General features: G+C 42.0%; 1 protein-coding gene across 1 annotated transcript in view; it reads right to left on the reverse strand.

Moving 5' to 3' along the window:
• Positions 1 to 2,103: 2,103 nt before the first annotated feature.
• The window catches only part of HEPHL1 (hephaestin like 1), a 44,054-nt gene continuing 32,243 nt past the window's right edge, over positions 2,104 to 13,914 (reverse strand). The window contains exons 15-20 of the mRNA XM_063127161.1: positions 13,206 to 13,312; positions 8,427 to 8,649; positions 6,875 to 7,014; positions 5,820 to 5,979; positions 2,871 to 2,951; positions 2,104 to 2,355 (exon numbers count right to left, since the gene is read on the reverse strand). Coding sequence (XP_062983231.1) covers positions 2,153 to 2,355; positions 2,871 to 2,951; positions 5,820 to 5,979; positions 6,875 to 7,014; positions 8,427 to 8,649; positions 13,206 to 13,312 — 914 coding nt within the window. The 3' untranslated portion in view covers positions 2,104 to 2,152. The remainder of the gene's footprint in view (positions 2,356 to 2,870; positions 2,952 to 5,819; positions 5,980 to 6,874; positions 7,015 to 8,426; positions 8,650 to 13,205; positions 13,313 to 13,914) is intronic.

A 13,914-nucleotide genomic window follows, 5' to 3' on the forward strand; every position in this document is an offset into this window, starting at 1 on the left:
AATACAATATCATGTAGAAATTAACAATAAACCATAATTCTATACAATGTATATATTTTTAACAGTGAAGCAGCTCTCTTGATTTACAACACACTGAAAGAAAATGTACAAATTTGGATAACATAGTTCATAGAGTAATATTCAAAAACAGTTTTCAGGTCTAAAGGACTGATCCTCTTGAAAAACGCTTTCCCAACAGGTTTCCAAGAGAACCAAGACAGAATTGAACAATTTTGCCGCCTCTTGTAATGCTAAAGCATGCAGAGTGTAGCAGCTGAAGTGATTCTTTCAGATTTTAAACCAGCTGAGAGACAATAATTTGTAAAACAGGCAAAAAAGCATGGCTGCCCTAGTATCATCTCTGGTCAAACAGGGTTTTGGAGCACTACCCCAAACCTTCAAAAATTGTTTACCACAGGTAATATAGGGCTGTGTGCATACACCAAAGACACTCTTATTATTCGAAGTACTAATGCCTGTCTCCGGTAGCCATAATAACACTGTTCATGATCTTCCTGTTACTCTTATACCTTCTTCTACAAAAGCCAAGGCAACATTGGCCAAATTCAGATGTAATATCCACAAAAGTTCCATAATGTGTTAATATTTTGGAGGCAACCCATTGCTTTAGCCAGGAGTGGGCAACTTGTGACCTTCCAGATATTTTGGCCTACAACTCCCAGTATAGCATTGGCTATACTGATGTCAGGATCAGGCCTGTTCTCCCTAGTGTGGGGAAAAGGGCTGCAGCAGGGGTGGGTGGGTGTCAATTAGACTCAGAATCCAAAGAAGAAGGGCCAGAAATTTACCAGCCAACACAGGAAGTGGGGAGGGAGATTCAGGACTCAAGGATGAATCTTCATAGCAGCTTACCTGAAGGAATGCAGATGGCCCAGGGACCATCCATCCCCCGGACTCCTGGGAACTGATCCTCTCTTTGAGGTGAGGGGACATTGGAGTTGACAGAACCCAGAGTCCGCCGCAGAGTCAAGAGGGCGGAGTTGAGAGGAGGTGGGAGGCGGTCTCTTCAGGTAGCAGCTCACAAGAAGCTCCTCAGGAAAAAAACGTCCCTGATGAAAAGGGTCTGTTGGAATCCTGGGAACAGCCCTGCTTGAGTTGAAGGCAACTGCCTAGCTTTGTAATTCAGATTAAACTTCGAGTATAGCTCCTAGCATTTACACATCCTTCAGGTGAGAAGAGATGTTTGCTTGTTGAATAAAGCTTTGTGGAGTACACAGCAGTCTTCTTTATTGTCTTGTAATGGTAGGGGGGCTCGGAATCACAACAGCTGACTAGGGGTGATGGGAGTTGTAGGCCAAAAAAAAATCTGGAGGGCCACAAGTTGCCCACTGCTGATATAGCAGACCAAATTAGAATAAAAGGGTTGATAAAGGCAAGAAGATATATTAAGAAGTAACAGTTGAGAAAATCAGTTTTTCCTTTGGTAAGCCACCACGCAATTCCTTCATTTGTCATTTTTATCCTGCCCTTCTGGACATCGGGGCATTATATATGAGGTTATTCCATTTTATTCCCACAACAGTGCTGTGATGGAAAAGTCTGGAAAAGTAACTTGCCTATGCCCACTCGGTGAGTTTTATGACAGAACAGGGACAGAACTACCACACACTAACATCTACCTTTCACATCATACAATAAATAAATGAGAGGAGGAACAGAAATGTCTATCAATCTATTCTTTTTTAGTTTGAAGTAAATATGGAGGTCAGTACATCCATATTTAATACCTGAGGAAAACTTGTAATGATTCTATTGAGGTGAGAGAAGTCTGGATCCTTCTCGTGATATTATAATTTCAAATGCTTCTACCCTTTCTCCAAGGAATTCATTTCTCATATGGCCTCTCATTGCTCCCAAAACAAAATTGGCTTCTGGATAGAGAATGGATCTTCACAGGGCCCAATTCAGATCCATCTTCACCCCTAGATTTTCCGAGGCCTGGTTTAAAACATGCATTGGGGGTGAATGCTTCCTAAGTTGGAATCAATTAAAAACCAATATCTCTGGTTTTATCCCAGTAATATTTCTCCTCAGAAGTACTTCATTGTAGCAGAAGTTGGAGCCTCTCTGTGAATATTGTTTGCTTTTGGTCTTACCTCAAGATATACCAACAGTCTTTTGTGCAGTCAGCTTAGAGGGGCTCCATTGGAAGATCGTACTTGTGACTGATGGAGCTATAATAGCCTCTTTTCTTCTGGCATACAATAACAAACATAAGGATCAAGATGGCCGCTAAAAGCACAAGTCCAGTGAGAAAAAGAGCTTTGAGGACTGAGCTTGCTTCTCCCAGGCCCAGAGTTTTCCCCAAGAATTCTACTCCCGCTCTACTATTACCTATTGAAAGAGAAATGCATTTGTGAGAAATGGATATCATCCCAAATTGTTTGGGATCTACGGCCTAATCTACACCAAGCAGTATATTGCACTATGAAAGTGGTATATAAAAGGCAGGAGCCACACCAGGCAGGATATAGCGGTATGAAAGTGGTATATGGTGTGTGTCAATGGGCTCCAACAGTTCTCAGTGCACTTCAATACCGCTATAAAGCAGTAGTGTGGCTCCTGCCTTTTACATACCACTTTCATAGTGCAATATCCTGCTTGGTGTAGATTAGGCCTACATCAGAAACACTGAGGGACAAGTCACACTTTTTTTAAAAAAAGTTGTCCACCTAATAAGTTTTAAATCTCAAATTAGATACAGAAAGTATGAACGAGAAGTGGGGACAAACTTGTGATTGCAAATGTGTGTCATACACATTCACTCATTAGGGAGTGCTGTTGAATGCAGTTTCAGTGGCAAACCTGGGTTTGCTCCATGTAATGTGTGAATGGCCCTGAAGTCATACCTTTTATATCTTTTCCAGTAGTCTTGACATTGCCAGTAACTGCATCATCTACTGTGGTTGTGGTTACATGTCCTACACCATCTGAGTAAAAAGAAAAGAAAAACTGGGTCTTATTAATTAGTACAATTTTAGCACTTTGCTATGCAAAGAATGTTGTTGCTTTCTAACAATTACGATTTTCCACAGAGCTTACTTCTGGTTTGTATACTTACTTGCCAGGGGCAGAAAGCTCCATTGAAAAGCATAAGACTTACTTCTGAGTAGACATGTACAAGATTGCAGTGTTGGTGTCTTTAGTAGAAATCCATATTCAGGGTACAATTGTATATGTTTAGACAGAAAAAAAAAGTCATACAACTCCCAGCATGCCGCAGCCAGTATGGCTTATGTCTAAACATGCATATGAATTACCCTCTCAATCAGTCTAGCTCTCTGAACAACATCCCTCTCAAGAGTAGCTTTAAACAAAGCCTTTTTCTACCTTGATTTAAAACAATTTAGCTTGTGGCTAAACGTGCTTTTCATCATTTCATGGAATGAACAAAAGCCACATTATACCAAAAATATAAATCCAAGCTTATGAAAAGGAGGACAAGGCTCCTGTATCTTTAACAGTTGTATAGAAAAAGGAATTTCAGTAGGTGTCATTTGTATGCATGCAGCACCTGGTGAAATTCCCTTTTCATCATAAGAGCGAAAGCTGCAGGAGCCTTGTTCTCTTTTGTATCTGGTCAAGAGGGCAGAGTGCCTGCAGCTTTAACTGTGGTGATGAAGATGGAATTTCAACAGGAGCTGCATGCATACAAATGACACCTGCTGAAATTCCCGTTTCTCTACAATTATTTAAGATAAAGGAGCCCTGTCCTCCTTTCCATATGGTCACCCTAGTGTTGATACAACCATGAAATTTACAGACTTGTACTTTAATTTAAAGATAGATTTGCATGAGGAAATGAGAATCTGAACTATCTGATTCTGGCTTCCAGGTCATGTTCTGTGACTTGCAGTATGATGGTTTAACTCTGTGGTCTTCAACTGGTATAGACCTGAGATCAACTTTGGACTCCAACCAGCAATATGGGTCCCACTTCATCATTGCCCAACAAGGCAGCAACAGCTTTGCCCCAACCCATTTGGGCTGATCCCGTGAACCAGTTTTGGGTTGCGACCCTCCAGTTGAAGACCACTGGTCTAAATTAAGATTTCTTAACCCTCTGGCAACATATACTGACTCATGGTTTTTCATCTGTGCGATCTTAATTATTCACTTAGGCTTCAATTCTTCTCTTTTCCTACTATGAAGTAGATTATGCCATAAAAAATCCTAGTGAATGGGCAAGGAACTCTTGAAACTAATTTATACTAGGAGTGTTAAGTCAAGTCCTGTTGTTGGACCCAAGGCATGATGGGGGAAATATGAGTCTGAAAGTTTTGAGTTTCTCCAGTGTAAACATGCTTATGGACTTTGGCTCACAATGTAGACCATGGCCTGGTTCAGACAACACGCTAAACCATGCTGCTTAACTACAAAATAGTAAATGGAATGCATTCCCTTAACCATTTTGTGGTTAAGCAGCATGGTTTAGTGTGTTGTCTCAACCAGGCCCATGATTGTATCTTTCAATCTGAAAAATTGAGAGCAATTAAACTCTTTTCATCTTTTGGCATGAGATGAAAGCTTGAACAGATTTATGAGATCTGAGGCCTTAGCTAGACCTAAGGTTTATCCCGGGATCATCCCGGGGTCATCCCTGTTCATGTAAATGACACACAGGATATCCCGGGAGCAGGCAGGGACGACCCCAGGATAAACCTTAGGTCTAGCTAAGGACTTACTCAGCCAGGAAGCCTAGCTAAGACCCTAACCCTAACCCTAACCCTAGACAAAGAAGAACCTGCATTAAAACTACCATGAGCTCATAACTTTTGCTGGTAATGGGCACCTGCTTCGTTGGCATTTCTTTGGAATGTGTTGGTGCGTTGTGCAATGGGGCCTATTTTCCCAATCTATTTATTTGCAGCATGAAACTATAAAGAAAGTTATAAAGTACCTTGGCTTGGTCATCAATCAAGTACAAAGAGCTGATAGGAATACTGGCTACATTAAAATTATATGAAGTGGAAAAATAATACTAGAAGAATAAATATATGCAATTTTGAACAAAGGCATTTTAACCAAAAGCATTTTAACACTGCTTATTTTAAGGCAGGGAGATAGAATTTTGGATCTATTCTTCTGCTGAGCGAAGAACAATGACTCATTTGGAAACACAGAGGATGGGGCTCTGAACTCATGTCCCCCTCCAGCAACCCCAGAGCAGCCAGGACAATTTCATTTCATTTATTACATCTCTAGCTGAAGCTCTTTGGGCAGTTTGCAAAGATAAAAACCTTTTTTTAAAAAAATACGTTATAAAAACCACTTACATACAGACATACAAACAGGCAGCACACACAGAAACACACGTATATCTAAAACAATTTTAAACAATCAATGATAAGAAAAATCCAGGACCTGATTAAAAACTCATGCTGCCAAAAGCCGGAGACAAGAGGAAGGTATTAACCTGGCACCAAAAAGATAATAATATTGGGGCTAGGCATGTCTCGTTGGGAGATTATTCCATAAATGGGGTCCTACCACCAAGAAGGTCTTCTCCGTTGTTGTCGCCTTCCAAGCCTCCCTTGGAGGAGGCATCTGGAGGAGGGCCTTAGCTGATAAACACAGCGTACAGGTAGGTTCATGCCAGGAGATGCACTCCATCAGTTATTGCAGTCCTGAGCTGGGTATCACTGCTTTAACTGTTGTTAGTAGTGGTAAGAAAGCAATCCCGAAGCAGTCCATCACTTCTGTATCTGTGTGTACGTCTGCATATGTTTCGTGCCTGCCTGCTAGCCAATACCAGATACCCTCAAGATTGAAAAGGTTGTGCACCTAGTTATAATTACCTAATCTGATGATCGTATAGGTTGTCTCCATCCCAGCGTGAATGTGATCGTGGACATGACAATGTAGAAGCCATGTCCCGGGATTAAACGCTACAAGTTCTACTGTCTGAAAGGTGCCGGGGAAGAGGTCATACACATCTCCTCTGTGTTCATGATCCATCTGTGGCAAGATGGGAGAGCACTGTCAGAGTTTTCCACTGCTAGAAAGTCAAGCTTTATCTCAAGATGGCAAAAGTAATACTTTCAAGAGGCTCTGGAATTCTGTGCTGCAGAAATCCCAAACTTCTGTCACCTCTCCACTCTCAAACGAGACTGTGCTGACCAAATAGGCAGGTCTTTGGGTGCAGTAGCATGTTTCAAATCCATGTCTGCACACAAGAATTTTTGGATCAGACCAGGATGGGAACAATGAACACCAGAGCATATCACACCACAAAAGCGAGTCTGGATGACTGTTTCATGATAGGATGCTGAGTGCTCCTCAGGCTCACATGCTTCGTGGCAATTCTGGCTGCCCAGATATAAGTTCTTCACACAGCGCATAGTTAAACTATGGAACTCACTCCCACAAGATGCAGTCATGGCCACCAATTTGGATGTCTTTAAAAGGGGGTTGGTTAAATTCCTGGAGGAGAAGGCTCTCAATGGCTACGGCTATGTGCTACCTCCAGTATCAGAGACAGTAAGCCTGTATCCATTAATTGATGGAGAACATGGGTGGGGGAGTGCTGTTGCCCCCGTGTCCTGCTTGTGGGTTCCTGGTTGTCAGCTGGTTGGCCACTGTGTGAACAGAGCGCTGAACTAGATGGAGCCTTGGTCTGATCGAGCATGGCTCTTCTTATGTTCTTATGTAATGCAGAATCAATGTCTGCATTATATGGGGATATCCTCTGAGGTTACTACAAACAATTATTTTTGGTATAATCCAGGTTAAGTTAAAATACTTTGAAGTCTCATTGATTTCAATTGGAGAGAGAACATCAGTATCCCTTGGAAAGCTAGTGCTTTGTTCAGAAATTACTTCTCATAACGCAAATGGTACTCTTTATACCAACCTTGAAGAGAAAGCTCTCTCCATGGAAATGGACAGTATGGAGGTCAATTTCATTTCCCATTCCTATCAGGTACCAATTGGTGTTTTCCCCTTCATTCATTGTTAAACCATGGAGATTGCCATAGATCTTTCCATTGATTGCTGAAAGAAATTAGGAAGATATTTGCATGGAACAAATTTATCAACGTGTTCCACTGCAGACTGAAAGCAGGGTTGAGGAACTGGTGGCCCTCAAGATGTTGTTGCAGTACAACTCCTAGGATCTCTAAACGTTGCCCATATTGGCTGGGGCTAATGGGAGTTGTAGTCCAAAAACATCTGGAGGGCCACAGGTCTCCAAGCCCAGAGGTACACACTATTCAAAATTATCTTCTCCTTCTAGAATGATTAGCTTGGAGCCAGAGGTTGCATGAGTGGAAGGCATTTCCGCTGGTATAAAGGGGGAGTCTCTGATTTCAGCCTCCTCCCAGTTACAGAGCTTTTCTACATGAAACTTTTATTGTGTGGTCATCATGATTGCTCACTCACAGTAATTTGAGGTCTTTTACATGAGCATCATGCTCTAAGGCCTCTCCCTTTCTTTGCAACCATTATCCCCCCTTTTTATCTACTAAGGAAAGACTGAAGTGGTGAAATGAGAGTCTCATGTAATTGTGCAATGCTGCTATACCACAGCACCACCTAGTGGTTGTATATGAAACCTATAGAAAGACACACACACATACACACCCTGAAAGAACATGTGTAAAGGAGCCGATCTTAATCCCACAAAGAATCCGAAAGCAGAAGCCTCATGTAGGAAAGCTTGTAGTCCCCTGTGTCGCCCACACAAATACCATTCTAGAGGATCCCTTGACCCACAGGAGCAGTTTTTCAGTGCACACAAGGTGCTGTAGCTCCAGAAAAAAGACAGCAAGCAAGTCCTTTTACATACAAGTAGAACTCTATTCACATGTCTTTGGATCTATTTCCAATATCTTCTGTAAAGTCCTTTGGTCTTTTTTACAAAGATATTTATGAAATAAAGTATAAATAGGGTGACCATATGAAAAGGAGGACAGGTCTCCATTTTACAAGAAGGCAGGGCACCTGCAGCTTTAACTATTGTGATGAAGAGGAAATTTCACCAGGTTCCCCATATATACAAATGACACCTGCAGAAATTCCCTTTTCAATACAACTGTTAAAGATACAGGTGCCCTGTCCTCCTTTTCATATGGTCACCCTAATACAAAATACAGTAAGCTCAGATATTCCTTGTTTGAAAGTTTTCCCATATGAAAGCTTCTTGTACATAGAAAACTAGGGTGAAGGCTAGGCCAAAATCTCTCTTCTTAGTTTTTAATTGCACTTAGTATGTTTATTTATCCCTAATGCAATCTGAAGTGTTACAGTACAGTCCCAACAGAACTGCTTCACATTATTGTGAATGTCCAGATTTGCTTTTGCTTTGTGAACGGTGCATTGTGAGTCTCTATGATGGTCAACATGAATGTTTCACAAAACAATATTTTTAAGAGGAATGTTCTAATTCCATACTCTATACAACGTACCATGCATATTGTTCCCTTCCACAAAGTCATCGGTGCCATTAAATGCTTCAGGATTCTTCTGTAGATATTTCTCAACGTTTCCATTCAAATACCAGGACTCATTTTCATCAAAGACCAGGAACAGAAGAGCAAATTCACGGTCAACGTCTGTCCTTAAACCCTTTTCATTTAACACTCCTTCTCTGCAAATTATGAGTGGTCCGATCAAACCGCTGTACATGTCCTGGAATTAAAGAAGAGAAAAAAGAAAACAGGAGAGAACTTTTTTAAAAAAAAGGAGAGATCATATTCTTCTACTGAAATTATTTTTAAAAAACATTTTTTTAAACTAAAGTCCACTAAAATAATCATGATAATAAGAGGCAGGCTAGGAAAAAAAATGTGGCAATGCTTTAGAAGAATATTTATTATATTTGTTTCTTAATGGCACAATCCTAATCCTTTTGGACAGCTTCCAAAGTGGGATTAGGGTGGGGTGAAGGTGGGAATGTCCTCCTCAGAAGCCTCTGGGGGACTGCAGAAAGTTACACAGGCATCACCAGTAGTGTTCTTGCTGGTGGTAAGCCCTAAACCAGGGCATGCCAGGGCCAGCTTGGGATCTGCTATAGAGGTCCCAGGATTCAGTGTCACTAATTCCCCACGACTACCATTGATTTCAATTGGAGAAAAAATTCCCAAAATGGAGATTTGCCGGGCTGAAAAAGGCTTTGGAAACAGTCAGCGATCAGCCACTTCACTCCTCGCTCTTCATTTAAGATTGTCCTATAAATCTTCAATCCTTCATACACGTCCATGGGAGTAAATGCCACCAAACACAGTGAGACTTACTTCCAATTAAAGGTGTATAGCATCCTTCTCCAATCTGGTGCCCTCTGGATGTGTTGGACTATACTGTATATCTTCAATTCTAAGACGCACTTTCCCCCCCATATAAACATCTCTAAAAACGGGGTGCGTCTTAGAATCGTGGGTGTGATTATTATTCTTAAAATCAAAGCTTTTTTTCCTGTTGGTGGTACTGAAATTAGTGTGTGTCTTACAATCAATGGCGTCTTACAATGGAAGAAATACGGTAATTCCCAACATAGCTTTTGGGGGGCATGCTGAGAGTTATAGCCAGATCTGGAGGACACTAGGAGTGAATCTATATGGCCGATTTAATGCAGAGCGGGAGCAGTTTGGGATTGTTTGTCACACATGACGTTGTTGCTAATCTGCAGCAACCCTGCAGATTCCCTCGGGAAAAGGCACATTTTTTGCATAGTACTTTTAGTCTATTTCTCCCCTTAATTCAGCTCTCATGCTGTTCAGTGGTTGCGTGCCTCATTCCTCCGGATTAAATCCGGCATAATGGGCGCACCCAGGAATGGGGTGTCTTTCAGCTGGCTGTGACTTCAGGCCGTTTTCCTCCACTGTTGTAATTTCCCACTATTTCATGGTAGCCTTCGCAGACACAGTTCAGATTTCTTCACTGTAATTTATTCTTCCTTCCTTCTCCACCCCTCCCATATAAATGATCTGGGTTTAGCTGCCTCGTTTTCTAGAATCACTAATTTTCTAAGGCCCTTTTTACACTGTTGGTTTTTCCTGGGTTGGCCCTGTGCGTCCAAATGGGGATCCCGGGGTCAACCAGGGACAACCCCAGGAAAATGGAAAATGGGTATTTTCCAGTTTTTCTGCGGGAGATGTGTGGCCGCCTGCCCCTGCTTCATCCCACTTCCTCACGAGTAAACACAAGGAGGCAGGAAATGGGCACAGAGCTCTTTGGGCACCCCATGCCTATCAGGGGTTGGGGGGAGCGGGGTTATTTATTTATTTATTTTAAAAAAAACCACTTACATTTTTGTTGGAGTGCAACTGTGTTCGTCTCCTCTTAAAAAAAAAGGCTGGGTGCGACATCCCTCCTTCCTCCTGGGATGTTGCACGCTATGTGCGAATCCAGGGGACAATTTCACGAGCAAAATATTGCAAGATCCTCCCCCCTCCCCCCCGGAAGGCCGGGAGGTGTATAAAGGGCCTGAGTCTCTAGATCACTAAACCTCCGAAATCCCCAAATCATTAAATTGTGAAACCTCCAAATTGTGAAACCTCCAAACTGCTAAATTCCTTTAGTGCTATAGTGCGTTACTGCTTTAGCACTTTGATGATACACCATGGCTCCCTATGTGTAATATTGCTGTATGGTTCCATCTAGCAGTAGGGGACATGGGAGTGTCATTTCTGTGGGGGGAAACTGGTAAGCACACTTGCTGGTGGGATTGTAGGTAAACTTCCAGACAAAAAGCTCTGTTTCTTTTCTCTGGATGCCTGATATCCCACCTGATATCCCTCATGGGGTGTGTGTGGAAAACCATAAGAACATAAGAAGAGCCCTGATGCTGGATCAGGCCAAGGGTCCATCTAGTCCAGCATTCTGTTCACACAGGGGCCAACCAGCTGTCGACCAGGAACCCACAAGCAGGTCACGGTCAGTGCAACAGCACCCTCCTGCCCATGTTCCCCAGCAACTGGTGTATACAGGCTTACTGCCTCTGAGAAACTGGAGGTAACACATAGCCATCAGGACTAGTAGCCACTGATAGCCTTCTCCTCCAGAAATGTATCCAACCCCCTTTTAAAGCCATCCAACCTTCATGAAGTTCATTTCGACTGGCAGGACTCTGCCCAACTCAACCCAAAGTAAAGTGGATTAGAGTGCAGTGTGAGCTGTGAAGGCGGTTGGCTAGGGAGGGGTATAGTCTGCTGTTTTCAGCTTGTGTGCCACTTACGGACCAAAGCTGATGTTATGAAAAAGCGGAGAAAAGGTGAAAGTGATTGTCAATGCGTTGCTGTGAAGATGACCGCCCCCCCCCACCCCAGGTTGGGAAGGGCTGATGTATAGAATTGCACAGCATTTCACTTGTTATTATACAAAATGGAACCACTTATAAAATACGAGAGTTTTTATGCACGTAGTATGAAATGTCGGCATTATCTCTAGAATAGCATTTCTCCTAAAAGAATACAGGGACTTTGTTTACAATATATATTTTTTAAAATCACAATCTCCTTTTATATTTCAAGGCTTCTGTGTATGCCTTCCTTCACCTCTGTGTATTAAAATAAAGGCCGTGACTGAAGAAACATAGAGCTTCCATTACAAGTGCTTTCACAAATTATGCTCTTTTTTTTTTTGTCTCCGACAAACAGGCAGAAATAAATTGGAACAAAGAGCACTTTTCGCAATTCAACCTTGAACAACTCCACTACACATGATATAAACTGTATTGCTTGTAGGTATGATAGAGGATTCTCAATTCTAGGCATGCTTTCACCTCTGATTCCCAGTCCATATGGAAGGAAGGTTTAACCCCTTCCTTCCCAGCTTCAATCCCAAACAAAAATCACTTTTGACAAATGGCAATAAAAAGCTGCTCCCATTGGCATGAATTGGGGTCCCCCCCCATTGCTAATTGCAGTGTGAAAGAGGTGATTTTTCTGGGGACAGAAGAGTTAAACCTCCCCTCCCCAGGGGCTGCAGTCCTGATGCAAATCTGATATACACTTACACACACACTTGGCACCTAGGATTTTTAAATCACCTGACATGCCTCCGAGCCACGCAATTTATCTAAGGTGTAGTTAGGTCCTGTATTTACACATTTGTTTTTGGATCTCATAGAATCATAGAGTAGTAGAGTAGGAAGGGGCCTATGAGGCCATTGAGTCCAACCCCCTGCTCAATGCAGGAATCCACCCTACAGCATCCCTGACAGATGGTTGTCCAGCTGTCTCTTGAAGACCTCTAGTGTGGGAGAGCCCACGACCTCCCCAGGTCAATAGTTCCATTGTCGTACTGCTCTTACTGAATGTTATTTCCCATTCTAATAACATTCTTACTGAATGTTATTTCCCATACCTCCCATTCTAAAATCTGAAATGACACCCCCACTTCACTCCTTTAATACCCTTAATTCTGACTATCCCCCCCAAAAAGCCATTCAAACACACAGTATTCTAAAAAAAGGGATGGGAAACATGCAAGCCTCCAGATTCCGAGCCCAATTCAAGGTGCTGGTTTTGACCTATAAAGCCTTACACGGCTTGGGACCACAATACCTGACGGAACGCCTCTCCCGACGTGAATATACCCGGTCACTACGTTCAACATCAAAGGTCCTCCTCCAGGTGTCTACTCCAAGAGAGGCTCGGAGTGTGGCAACGAGGGATAGGGCCTTTTCGGTGGTGGCCCTCAGACTATGGAATGATCTCCCTGATGAGGCTCGCCTGGCACCAACGCTGCTATCTTTCCGGCGCCAGGTTTCCTCTTTGCCCAGGCATACAGCGGTACATCCTAATTACCCACATGTTTAGTTTTTAATCAGTTTTTAATGCTTTGTGTGTGTATGTACTGTGTTTTAGAGTTTTAAATTTAGTATACTTGTTTTTACCTCAATTTTAGAATTTCTGTAAACCGCCCAGAGAGCCCTGGCTATGGGAGCGGTATAGAAGTGTAATAAATAAATAAATACTGATGGATTGCAATTCTCATCTCCCCTCACCATTGGCTATGGTGGCATAGGCTGATGGGAGTTGCAATACACCAACATTTGCAGGGCCAAATGTTCCCCAACCCTGTTTAGAAATATTGTAAGACCTGCGTGTTTGAACTGTTTTTTTTTTTTTGCAGGAATGCTGGGACTAGTAGTACTTTTTTTCTGTCTAAATATGCATAGGATTGTGCCCTTAGATGCAAACAAACTACCCCCTACAACACCTTTGGCGTAATTTCCCATTTACCTTTACAAAATGCACTGTTGAGTAGTAAACCCAAGTAATACAATTAGGATCGGAGACACCAGGACCTGATCTTTCTGGGACATTCCATCGGTAAGTGCTGATTTCTCCTGGTATACATACAGGTACGACATATACGGAAAGAGAGAGAAAGAGAGAAATAAAGTTGAAACAAAATTTTGTCAACATCTAAGAATTTTAGGAAATGAATGAGTTGGAAATGATTGAACTCGATAATTTGGTATAAAATATTATCTTAAAAACTGCCTTTCTTATGATCCCTGAGCTTATATGGACCTCAGTTGCAGTCTGACTTTGACAACGGAAATTCTCTTAATTGCATGCTGTTTTCATTAGCACTGGAAGCCTCTGGAAGACATTTAACTTCATCACACCAGTGTTATAATGTGCAATCACTGAAATTATTATTATTATTATTATTATTATTATTATTATTATTATTATTATTATTATTATTTCTCTATACTGCCAGAGGCCAAAGTTCTCTGGGTGGTTTACAAAGATTAAACATTAAAAAAAAGTGAAATTTAAAAACACACATCAGACAGTGCACGCAGAGACAACACACATCTAAAAACAACTTTGAGCCATCAGCCAAACCTACAAAACAGCTCTGGGATCGCTTATAAGCACATCACATGCTGCTAAGTGCCTGGGGAAAGAGAAAAGTCTTGATGTGGCTGGCATCAAA

Source organism: Elgaria multicarinata, chromosome 5, assembly GCF_023053635.1.
Source record: "Elgaria multicarinata webbii isolate HBS135686 ecotype San Diego chromosome 5, rElgMul1.1.pri, whole genome shotgun sequence".
Lineage (NCBI taxonomy): Eukaryota > Metazoa > Chordata > Lepidosauria > Squamata > Anguidae > Elgaria > Elgaria multicarinata.